Source organism: Eubalaena glacialis, chromosome 3, assembly GCF_028564815.1.
Source record: "Eubalaena glacialis isolate mEubGla1 chromosome 3, mEubGla1.1.hap2.+ XY, whole genome shotgun sequence".
Taxonomy (NCBI): Eukaryota; Metazoa; Chordata; class Mammalia; order Artiodactyla; family Balaenidae; genus Eubalaena; species Eubalaena glacialis.
This window is the reverse complement of record NC_083718.1, coordinates 56,524,775-56,537,257: the sequence shown is the minus strand read 5'-3', so window position 1 is coordinate 56,537,257 and position 12,483 is coordinate 56,524,775. Positions and strand designations below refer to the sequence as shown.

General features: G+C 47.5%; 1 protein-coding gene across 2 annotated transcripts in view; it reads left to right on the top strand.

The window, feature by feature from the left end:
- The window catches only part of BRINP2 (BMP/retinoic acid inducible neural specific 2), a 124,133-nt gene extending 115,404 nt beyond the window's left edge, over nt 1-8,729 (top strand). For both annotated transcript variants that reach the window (XM_061185676.1, XM_061185677.1), the window contains 3 exons: nt 2,184-2,420; nt 4,886-5,108; nt 6,742-8,729. In XM_061185676.1, coding sequence (XP_061041659.1) covers nt 2,184-2,420; nt 4,886-5,108; nt 6,742-7,858 — 1,577 coding nt within the window. In that variant the 3' untranslated portion in view covers nt 7,859-8,729. The remainder of the gene's footprint in view (nt 1-2,183; nt 2,421-4,885; nt 5,109-6,741) is intronic.
- Nucleotides 8,730-12,483: the final 3,754 nt, after the last annotated feature.

The following is a 12,483-nucleotide window of genomic DNA, read 5'->3' as shown; positions in this document are numbered from 1 at the left end:
GCAGAGTGGTTATGGGGCACCATCTCTAGCTTGACTAAGAGCTACACAAACTGTGGGACCATTGGTTACCCTGAGAGTGTTCCCTGCTTTCTGTTACTAGTCTGCAGTCTTCCATGGGAGATCAAAGCCAGGAGAAGAGTTTGAGAGGAATAAGAACCTTAACTGGGGACAGAACAGGCAGAAACAGAAAAGCGAAAGGAAGGGGAACGACCGTAGGTCTGGAGGCTGGGAGATAAGGGGAGGCACTCAGCTGCTCTCTGTCCCCCAAGCATTCCTGGGGGCAGAGCCATGCAGACTGATTCAGACAGAGCTGTTTGGCAATGGGAAAAGTTCATTCTTCTTAAGGCCTGAGTTGGACTCTGTTTAAGATATTATTGTCTTGGTATTATGAAATCAATAGCCGTCACCCAGGATCTATGATTACAAATTCCAGGCAACCTGAGCCAGACGCAACCCCTCAATGCTTTAGGCATCAAGAAACATACGAAAAGGAGGAAAAGACTCCTGTATTTAAAGCCGCCCAATGCAATTAGCATCCCTCTTCTCTCAGGTCCCTGGATAGGCTGGGTTTGTGTCTGGAAATTAGGGATGAGTGAACTTCAGAGTGTCTGGTGGTTCATTTGGAATAGTTTATGCCATTTAATTTTATAGCCCATCACTCATGCAGACATTGCTCAGGGCACTTATTTTGTAGCAATAGGAAATGTTATGGTGAGGAGGAGGGAGCTAATGGGGGAGGTGAAAGGAAAGGACTTGGAGAGGGGTGAGTGTTGAAAGCAAGCGTATGTGGACAGTGTGCATGGGGAGGGCTGCTCAAGTGCCACTGTGGGCACGTCGTCAAGAAAGGAAGGTTTAGGAGCAGTTCAGAACAGGAGGTAGATCACAAACAAGAACAACAAACATCTACCGCAGCTGCAATTCTAAGTTATATTTTGAGGTCCGCCGAGACTGGGTTACATACTTTGGGCTCTCTGATTTCCTGCCAAGGACAAGGTCAAGGGTGTGACAATAAAGAGCTGGCAGACATCTGATGAAAGGGGAGCTCATCCCGTCCAGAAGTCCTTGCATCCCTCCCTCTCCTGGCGCAGTTTCTCCCAGTGTCCCTGCTGGGAGAGCCTCCTGCAGGTCTGACCTCGAACCGGGCTGGGCTGCAACCAAAGGCATGCCCGTCCTTCATTCACCTCTTGATATGCTTCCAACAGCCACCCTGTGTGGCTTGAAGCCAACTAGGAGTCTATTCTGCTGCTGGTGAACCAATATCCACCACAGATGGGTAGGAAAACTGAAGCTTGGAGCAATTTAGTGGGTTATATTCAAGACCAGAGGCAGCTAATTAGAAAAGAGAGCTGAGAGACATTCGTATCTATCCAGGCTCGACTGAACTTGGGGCATCCATCGCCGTCTTGCTTTCACATCGCGTTAAGGGTTAAACCCTGAGATAGGCAGCCAGTCCCAGTTATGCAGTATGACCCAATGGGACAAGGACAGGGTCTGTCACCAAGCTGACTTTACCAGCCCTGTGACTTGGGCAGGTCACCATGGTCACTGGGCTGGGATTTCCTCATTATAAGAGCCTCAGTATGAATGACCACAGTGTTGCTTGTAGTTGTATATGGAAAGTGCTTGGTATAGTGCCTGGCCACTGTGTACTCATAACACCTTGTCCCTGCGTCCTAAGCAGGGCAGCCTCCTTGGTCATCGGGGCTAAGGTGGGAGGCCCAGGAGGGTCAGCATTCAGAAGTGTCCTAGGAGGCCTGCTGCTCATCTCAGAGAAGCTAGAAACAGGATGGCAATTGGAGGCAGAGCAAAAAAGCCCATCAGGCCTTGATTCTTCCCCCACGAGGGCTATAAGCTCTTCCTTTATCTGAAACATCTTCCCATTTCCATCCTAGAAATGCTGACGTGTAGCCAATAAGCCCGTTCATATGATATGCACACTCTCAATTTGGCTGATGTGAGGGGTTCAACTAAGCCTTGAGCTTTGACGTACCCCATCTGTCACTGGGACAGCAATAACCCTCTGTCCCAACCAGCTCAGCAGGATCAGGGCCTGGGGTGGCCATTCTTGGGCCCAGGATGCACAAGTCAGCAGAACCCCAGCTGGGGATCCTGCAGCCTTGGGTGTGGGAAACCGAGTACTCCCTGGCCCTGCCCGGCAGTTCCCCGACACGTCCTTTCCTTAGGCCTGCAGGTGCTGCTGCCCGAGTACCTGCGGGAGCGCTTCGTGACCGCTGCGCTCAGCTACATCACATGCAGCTCTGAGGGCGAGCTCATCTGCAAGGAGAATGACTGTTGGTGCAAGTGCAGCCCCACCTTCCCAGAATGCAACTGTCCTGACGCTGACATCCAGGCCATGGAGGACAGCCTGCTGCAGATCCAGGACTCCTGGGTGACTCACAACCAGCAGTTTGAGGAGTCAGGTGAGCAGTCAGTCAGCCCAGGTTCCCTCCCTGTCAATGGGAGGTGGCTGAGAGGTGCGGGATAAGAACCCGGGGCGCTCAGCTTGGCTCTGGGCTCAGCCACTTAACTGGCTGGGTGACCTCCAGCAGGTTATATGACCACCCCAAGTCTGAACTCATTTTCTTTTTTTGTATATGCAAACAGACCTAATACCTACCAAAGTGATGCGTTTCAAGGACTTAATAAGCTAAGGTAAATATAATTGAGGCCAGAGGCCTTGTCTGTCTTGCTTGCCACAGATTCCACAGTGCCTGCACATAAGGTGCACAGTGAATATTTGTTGAATGAATGAGGCACATAGCATGTTTCTAGGAGGCACCTAGTACATGCTGGTGATTGCTTATTGCAGGTATAACTGATATCAATGTCACCTTGAGACTTAGATTCAGAGGGCTTGGTTTTGAGTTCTTATTCCGTGTTATGGCTTGAATGTTTGTATCCCCTCAAATTCATATGTAGAAAATCTGATGCCCAAGGTGATGGTATTAGGAGGTGGGGACTTTGGGATTTGATTAGGTCATAAGAGCCGAGCCCTCATGAACAGTATCAGTGCTCATATAAAAGAGGCCTCAGAGAGATCCCTTACCTCTTCCAACATGTGAGGACCCAGCAAGAATTTTGCCATCTGCAACCCAGAGGAGGGCCTTCACCAGAACCTGCCAGCAGCATCCTGACCTTGGACTTCTGGCCTCTGAAAATACATTTCTGTTGTTTATAAGCCACCCAGTCTGTGATATTTTGTTATAACATCTTGGACAGACCTAACACACTCTATTACTGATCCTTTGTATGACTTTGGTTTAGCCATGCAGCTCCTCAGTGCCTCCATTTCTTCATCTGTAAATGAGGGAAAATGATAATAATAGGTGGATGCAGGGCTCATATGGAACAATGTAGATAAAATTAAAGTATAAAGAACTCTGCATGATATACTCATACATTTCAATATTAAATGAATAATAGTTATATGGATCTATCTCAAAAAACAATATTGGATAAAACAATACAAATGAAAAAGGTTATGTATTATATACATATTTGTATTTATATAACATTTATATGTAATACTATAATAACATATTAAATATACATATTTAGTACTATTTATTTGATGTTTAAAACATACTAGCCAATACTTAATATTTTTATGGATAAATATATTTTTAGAAAACGTTAAAAAATATATGATAGTAATAAAGAAAACATTCAAGAGAGTAGTTACATCTAGATAAAGATGGAAGGGGAAGTTTAGGGCCTTCAAGTATATTTGCTTTGCCTTATTTCTTTAAAAAAAATCTGAATTCAATATGGCAAAATGGCAAACTCTAGGTGGTGGGCACATGGGAGTTTATCTTGTTATTCTCTGTGCTGTTTTGTATACCTAAGTGTTTTATAAAAAGAACTATGCACACACTACTAGTTGTTAATGTCATTACTAGGTGTGATTTTTCCAATCATCTGGGTGGGGGATGAAGAACCAGGGGCTTGAGAAACCAGAATGAGCTGAGGCCCCAGGCATTGCCATCTCAGGTCTTAAACAAGGCATTCAGTTGCTAAGGAGAATATCATATTCCGGCCCCCCAGCTGCATTGGACCAATGGTGGTGGGATGTGTTAGGTAATGCTCGAGTATGTGGGAAAGGACTTTGGGCTTTCAGCACTATGAATTACTGCCAGTGAGTGAAGGAGGACTATCCAGACCCCCATCAGGAGACGTGATGGCTGCAGGTTCCAAGTAAAAGCAGGTCCATGGACAGAGGTCTGAGCATGAATTCAGAAAACACATTGTGCCCAGGAAGCTCTGAGGAGGACTCAGGCTTGCAGTAGGAGCTAAGAACCAGAAAGCACATTGCTTCTGGATTAGCTTCAAGAAAGAATGGGTGTCTGGCCAAGAGGTGAATCTCAAAAGAGAGGAAAGGTGTCCTAGAGTCAGAGACAAGGACATGGAGGGAAGAGGCTGGTCTCAGGGACTGAAAGGCTTCTAAGAAGACTTCTGAGCTGGGTGCTGCCTCTTCTGTGTCTGCATTTGCCAGTCTTGCCCGCCCTCACCTTCATGAGTGCCTCATACCTTCCCTAAGGGTGCGGTGATGTGATTGAAGAAGACTGTGCATGAATTATAAGGTGGAATAAAGGGCAAGAGAGATGCATCCCAAGGTCATTTTCCCCATGGGTGGTGGCAGAGATGTGTTCTGAAATTCAGAAGCATATTAGAAACAGGAAGGATGGGAAAGAATCCATATCTTATGGTACGTCAATCATCTCTGAATAAGGCTGTTGGCAAAGAAACAAAAGAGCCTGGGAGGGTGGATGTGAAGCCTCCTTCCTCATGCAGTGACTGAAGGGCGGGCTGGGTCTGGGGGTAGCGGGGAGGTCCTCCTGCCCATCCAGGGTCCCCCTCAGCTCAGCTCTCGTGTTCTTACCCACAGAGGAATTCCAGGCCCTGCTGAAGCGGCTGCCGGACGACAGGTTCCTGAACTCCACAGCCATCTCCCAGTTCTGGGCCATGGACACCAGCCTCCAGCACCGCTACCAGCACCTGGGAGCCAGCTTGAAAGTGCTGTTCAAGAAGACCCATCGGATCGTCCGCCGGCTCTTCAACCTCTGCAAGCGCTGCCACCGGCAGCCCCGCTTCCGCCTGCCCAAGGAGAGGTGAGCACCCCAGATGCCCGAGCCAGAGCACGTCACCCACGACAGCCACTGAGGCCGGGGAGGACCCCTGTCCAACACAACAGAGCTGGGCATGCTGACCCACACACGGCCTGTTAGAGTCTCCTGTTACCTTGACCTACTTGCGTGTCATTCTCAGTTATGAGTTGCATCTGAAGTGAGAGAGAAAAAAACAGAGGCTAATTTTACTTTTATATAAATTATAGTCGATTCGAATGTTATTCTAATAATACTCTAATTCTCACTCATTTCTATTTTAATAAGTCTTTTAGGAAAGAAAAGGGTGGAGTTAAAGCTTTTAGACCAATTGCGTATGATGAGAAACACACACTATAGATTGTTTCCAACAAGTGACTCTGCTCTGAGTCACAGGAGGGAAGCGAGCTGAGGCCCTGTGCCCTCGGGAACAGAGTGGGGCTGGATTGTCACAGGCCCTCATGCATCCATCCATCCGCTCATTCACACGTGCATCCAACAAGCCTTTATTAAGTCCACCTCGTATGTCCTAATATTAAGCAGTGAGGGATATTTGTTAATTGAGAAGATATAATAAATATACAGGAACATCAAAATTATAAAATGATCATGTGGCAGCCATTTAAAAGCATGTTCGTGGACCATAAATCAAAGGCATGGTCTAATAATAGTAAAGGTCAGAGAGAAAAGCCACCCAGGAGAAGGACCTCTTGGCCAGATTGTGTGGGAGGAAATGGAAGTGGGCTGGTGCGTGTGAGCCAGAGCATTCCAGGAGGGGGCGCTGCCCTCACAGCAACCCAGGGGTGCACTTCTAACTGAGGCACAGGTAACGAGGGACATATGAGTGAGAGGACAGACCAGCAAGGGCATTTGAGAAAGGTTCATTTTTTTTTTTTTTTTCCAACAAATTGTTTGTTAGGAAATAAATGCTTACCAGGCACCAGGAACAATCCTAGTTTCTGAGAATATGTTGGGGAATAATGCAGGGTCCCTGCTCTCATGGCATTTGCAGGGAAGCCATCTCTGAACAGGTCAACGATAAATAAACACAATCCATTTTGATAATGAACATTGCTGTGGATCACGTCAAAGCAGGGTGATGTGACAGAGAGGGACTGGGTAGTGCTTTGGACAGGGGAGTAACTGAAGACCTCTTTGAGGAGGTATCGTAAGAGCTGAAGTCTAAACCTTAAGAGGGAGCCAGCCGTAGAAAAGTCCTATCCTTGGTGGGAGAGTTCTAGAAAGGACAGAGACTGTGAAGGGGGAAAGAGGTTGGCATGACACTGGAAAGTTTGGAGAGCCAGTTGTTGGAAGATCTTATTTAAGAGGCTGACAACTAGATTGGATACGAAAGACGTTGCAGATCTTCTGTAGGCTTTTGAATAAGGGAATGAGGTGGTACTTGGGAGGGAGGAGCACAAGTTTGCTGTCAGACATTTCTGGTGCTGATCCATCAGACACCCAGCTCCAGGACTTGTTTGGTTATCCCAAAGTGGTAAAGTAGGGTTTCTGTCATTCAGAGACCCTGGGGCTTTTATCTTCCTTATCACCTATTAGTCAAATCTCCCACCACCCTCAGGGAAGCAGCAGTGTGTGGCTTCCTATGACTCTTGCTTCATTTTTATCCCCCCTCCCAAAGGTCTTTGTCCTACTGGTGGAACCGTATCCAGTCCCTCCTCTACTGTGGAGAGAGCACCTTCCCTGGCACCTTCCTGGAACAGAGCCACAGCTGCACCTGCCCCTACGACCAGTCTTCCTGCCAGGGCCCCATCCCTTGTGCCTTGGGCGAAGGGCCCGCCTGTGCCCACTGTGCCCCAGACAACAGCACACGCTGTGGCAGCTGCAACCCAGGCTACGTGCTCGCCCAGGGCTTGTGCCGCCCCGAGGTGGCCGAGTCGCTGGAGAACTTTCTGGGGCTGGAGACAGACCTGCAGGACCTGGAGCTGAAGTACCTGCTGCAGAAGTGGGACAGCCGCATCGAGGTGCACTCCATCTTCATCAGCAATGACATGCGCCTGGGCAGCTGGTTCGACCCTTCCTGGAGGAAACGCATGCTGCTCACCCTGAAGAGCAACAAGTACAAGCCCGGGCTGGTGCACGTGATGCTGGCCCTGTCCCTGCAGATCTGCCTCACCAAGAACAGCACCCTGGAGCCTGTCATGGCCATCTATGTCAACCCCTTTGGGGGCAGCCACTCTGAGAGCTGGTTCATGCCCGTGAACGAGGGCAGTTTCCCAGACTGGGAAAGGACTAATGTGGATGCCGCTGCCCAGTGCCAAAACTGGACTATTACCTTGGGCAATAGGTGGAAGACCTTCTTTGAGACAGTCCATGTTTACCTACGGAGCCGAATCAAGTCCCTGGATGATAGCTCCAACGAGACAATCTACTACGAGCCTCTGGAGATGACTGATCCTTCCAAGAACTTGGGCTACATGAAAATCAACACCTTGCAGGTCTTTGGCTACAGCCTGCCCTTTGACCCGGATGCCATCCGGGACTTAATTCTCCAGTTAGACTACCCATATACTCAAGGTTCCCAGGACTCTGCCCTCTTGCAGCTCATCGAGCTTAGGGACCGGGTCAACCAGCTTTCTCCACCTGGCAAGGTGCGCCTTGACCTTTTCTCCTGCTTGCTCCGGCACCGGCTCAAGCTGGCCAACAATGAGGTGGGCAGGATCCAGTCCTCTCTGAGGGCTTTCAACTCCAAGCTGCCAAACCCTGTGGAGTATGAGACAGGCAAACTCTGTAGCTAATGGGGGACCCACTCCAGCGCCGGGCAGGGAGGGGATCCATGAATCCGGGGTGCAAAGATCTAAGCCCTCACCTTAGTGGTAACGGGATGTTCCCTTAAGACTGTCTGCACCCAGCAGATGGGACTCGGGGCTTGAACTGAAGCAGGCAGGAGAGAAAGAAACAGCCGCTGCACACGTGCACACACCACGCGTGTGCGCACACACGCGCGCACACACACACACTCACAAGGGGAGGCGAGCACTCGGCAGCCTGGGATCTGTAAAGTCGGTGCTTTCTCACATGAATGCAGTTGAAGGAGAGGGAGCCAAGGGAGAGCTTCAGAAAAGGAACCAGCTCAACCATGCAACACACAAATTCTTAAAAGTGATTCTTAGCATTCAAGAAAGCAAGAGGCAACAACAATGGGAGGGGTGGGAGCACCGCCTCCCCCTCTGTGCAGTCACTTTTGTATTCTTTTTAGCCAGATTTCTTAAATGGCGTTGTTTCATGATCCCCCACAGTGGTTCTTACTTTTTGTTCGCTGCCTCCTCTGAGCCCTCCAGACACGGACCGCTCCTCAGGCCGGCTCCGTTGAGGAAACGGGAGGTGACGCCCACGGAGGACCCCCTCAGGGCAGCAAGGCAGCCCTGCTGCCCTCCCTGTCCCTCGGCCCCCTCGCTTCCTTGGCCTCTTCGGTGTCAGGGCCTGGCTGGCTCCACGTTCCCCTCGTGGTCCAGCCAGAGCTCCTCTCCCAGCAGCATCTGTTCTGTCCAAGAAAGCAGCTCTGTCAAGTTACAGACAATGTATAGGGAAATGTTCTTTTTTAAAAAAAAAAAAAAAAAAAAAAAATTTATTTTGTGATTGTTTTTCTTGTCAATCTGCTCCAGCCACATGAACATATGAGTAAAAACTTGCCTGGTTTAATATATATATGTTTTTAAAAGGCCATTTTTTAGGGGAAAAATGAGAGAAAAGAGGGGGAAAAAAGAGTATAGTTCCCTGGGCTGCCTGGATTTTTAAAAATTGGGTGTCCATGGATGGAGGATATTGCTATGTAGGAGGCTGGTTGATCCGTGTACACACAAGTGCATGCATGTCTGGCTTGACCGTGTGTGTGTGTGTGTGTGTGTGTGTGTGCGCGTGTGTGTGTGTGTGTGTGTGTGTGTGTGTGAGAGAGACAGAGAGAGAGAGTGAGAGAGAGAGAGAGGGAGAGAAATTGACATTAAAGAAAGAAAGAATGGAGTGAGTGAGGCAAAACTCTTCCGGAGAGTTATCTGGCTTGCCCACCTCCTTTTTTCCCAGGTGTGAGGGCTAACACAGGTCTGACAACCAGGATAGGCCACTATCAGGAGAGTAGTAGAAAAGTTCTTGCTTTCCAGGAGAACTGTAGCCTCTGTGCCTAGGGCAAATGCCTGCTAACAGGGGTTCCTCTTTGCCTGCACTGCTGTGGACATCAGGAGAATTTTTCATCTTCTGCATCTTATGGTCTGGGATCGCCTTTGAGGAAATTGGGAACCATGCAGACATGGCCTTGGTTTTCTCCATTCTGCCTGATTACTACTTTCCCAGCCTAAAAATCAGGTTTGACATAAGCCACATAGAACAATGCATCATTCTCCCTTAGTGCCTCCCCCAGGTGGTATGAGAAGCATTTCATAGCAGATCTTTTGGAGAACCAATTCTCTGTCTGTTCTCCACATGATCCAAGTACAATGTGTAGGCATGACAACCCCCATTTTATTCAGGCGAAAGTCACCACGTAAATACTAAGTACCTCATTCCCTACCTGTGGTACATCTTGGTTGGTACAAAATGAACTGGGAGACAGAAAGGATGGTCATGTCTCTCTGCCCAGAGCCATCTACGTTTATTGTTGCAAAGGGAGGAATTCAGCAGTCTATTACTACACCATCAATCCAGGAGGACCTGAAATCCTTGGTAGATAAGCAGCCTAGGGCATTTCTTTCTTCACAACTCCCCTGAAGGCTTCTAATGTAGAAATACAGAGTGATGAAATGATATAGGGATGAACACAGGTATCGGCTGCCTATTTCTGGCTCAGCCGCTGCTTACTTTGGGGAGTTTGTGTCAAGCTCCTCGTCTGTGGAAGATGGAACCAACAGATGTCATTTTCATCAGTGGGGGTGTTGATGTGCCAGAGAAGTGTGCTTTTGTTGGGAAAGGGGTTGCAACTGGTAGGAAGGCTTTGATACCTTCCCAGGATGGGGTTTGAGAGGTGTAAGGCAGATAGGAGAGTCTGATTGTAGCATTCTGAGTGTGCATATCTATATGCTGTAGGAGTGGGTGGGCAGAGGCTTTCACCCACAAATTAAAGGCACACCGTGCACAGCAATATTCAGAGTGGGGAGGAAAGCAATTGAGAAAGCGCTGTGCACAAAATTAGCAGTTGCATCCTCAGTAGCACGAAGGTAATTGTCCCAGTGGGAACTGAGTCAGTACACGAGGGCACACATCCCACCTGAGCCAGCCCCACAGCTGAGGGGTGGGAAACCTCAGCTGTCAGTCTCTGAATCAGAGAGCAGACGGGGGGAAAAGCCCACCTATAGAGTTATTAGGAAGGATGCTGCGTCTCCTTACCTCAGACTCCTTGTCTTAGGAAGGCTCTGGGAAGATGCTGGTATGATATGGTTTTAGAAATATATGCATCTAGTTACAAAGATTTCCACTTCTTGCCTGCTGGAAGGTTTAAACCATGAAGCTGAGTGTATCAACTCCATCTAAAAGTACTGTTACACGTTGGTAAATATTTAGGAGTGCTCTTCTGAGCCCAGAAGCAAGCACCATATTGATAGAGGGTCTAAAAGACAATAATTAATTACAGTAGTAGACATGTTTATATTTGACCTACTTACCTGATATCTGTGACAGATGTCTGACTCCTCTGTTCCAAGGCAGTGATGGGGTATCTGGTGTAGAAGAGCTTGGATCAAAGCAGCAGACCAAAGACTTGGCTTCCAGAAGGCAGGTGGAGGAAGGGGGGGAGTAAAGGATGGGCAGGATTTCTTAAGAGGCTTTTAAAGGCTTGAAACCATGAATTCAGTATGAGTTTCTCAGAAAGCTAGGCTGAGAAATGCCATAATAAGGAAAGGCTGTCCCCAAATGATTGCCTTAAGAGTCTATAATAATCTGAACATGTGAGTTATCTTTTCTCAGACACGGTTGCAAATAAAGAATTGTCATTAATTAATTAGTACTAGGTTTGTCAATGTTGGTGAACTCATTGTGGAATTAAGAGCCAAATCACAATTCAGTTACTGGATATAACAATCGGAAATTCAAGCATTAATTGTAACCCCAAAGAACTAATACATCAAATGCTAATCTGCCCTAATGTTCGCGACTAATACCTCTAACACTAAATAATACATTTAATACCTGCTGCTGATAATATAATGCATACTCGTGCATCCATAGCCAAAAACAGAAATGAAGATTGCTTCAAATACTGGATATCAGGAATAGTTCAGATCCGGTTCCTGGCTTCTTTTCACAAATACGGAAATAGCGGTCATGATGGGCAGAGCTACCTTACGAGTGGTTGGAATACATCGCCTAATGTTGTCCTGCCCCAAAAAATCACCTCCAATGTCTGTAATTTCATCATGTAAGTCTGTTCTCTTGCATATAAAAGAGATCTTTTTGCCATTATATTTTGTATGAAAATTAAAATGCCCTTAGGAAGAAATAAGTCTTAGAAGTTTAGCCCACAGGCAAAATAGAGGATTAGATTTTTGGAGTTGGAAGTTTTTTAGAGGTCATCCTGTCTACTGATTTCTGACATGAGGAAAAGGTGAAAGAACTTTTCCAAGGTTGTATCTATTAGCAGGGCTAGGAATAGCAGTCTAATCTCCTTCCTTCTCTACCTCTCTCTGCCAGTAAATGACGTCTGGGTCCTGGGAGATGACAGGGACCCAGTTCAGGGCTTGGGAGTGTGAAGGTGGGGGACGGAAGACCATTTTCCAGGAAGCATAAGAGGACTACTAAGAGGTAAGAGTATCCTTACATCTTCTTCTGGGATTGGTTCTAGCAAAAATAATCAGTTGCTATAACAAGTGAAAGAAAAAAGACTAAACTTTCTCCCCTGAGAAGCTTTAAACACAGAGTAGACATGTTTCCATCTAAGCTGGAGATAGAGGGAACAACTTTCCAGTTTCCTGATGACTCTATCAGCTCAATGTTTTTTTAATTACAGCATCCTGCCTCCAATTTCTTGCTATTTTCTAGAGACCATCAATTAGACTTTGAATATCTTTACAAATCTGGTACTTTCTGCAAAACATCTTCCGTGTAAAGGCTAGAGGTATCTGGGTACCACTAACCTCCAAAGGCCTTAGGCTGCAGTCACCATGGCAACACTCTGATATGCCCTGAGAGTCCTTACTCCTTCCAACAGAAGAGCAAAAGGCCGTGGACCGAAGAAGCCACCCAAGGCACAAAAGTAAGGCCTTAACTCCAGACCTGGAAGGATAGATGGGAAAATTCAGGTAGCATGACTGGGCTGTAGACACACAACTTTCTTCTGGTTTCTTGTTCTGGTTCTGCCACCAGCCAGCTTTGTACCTGTGGGCAAGTCACTCTACTTCCCTGGGAGTTTGCTCCCCTGTGGACGAGGGAGCTGGGTTTG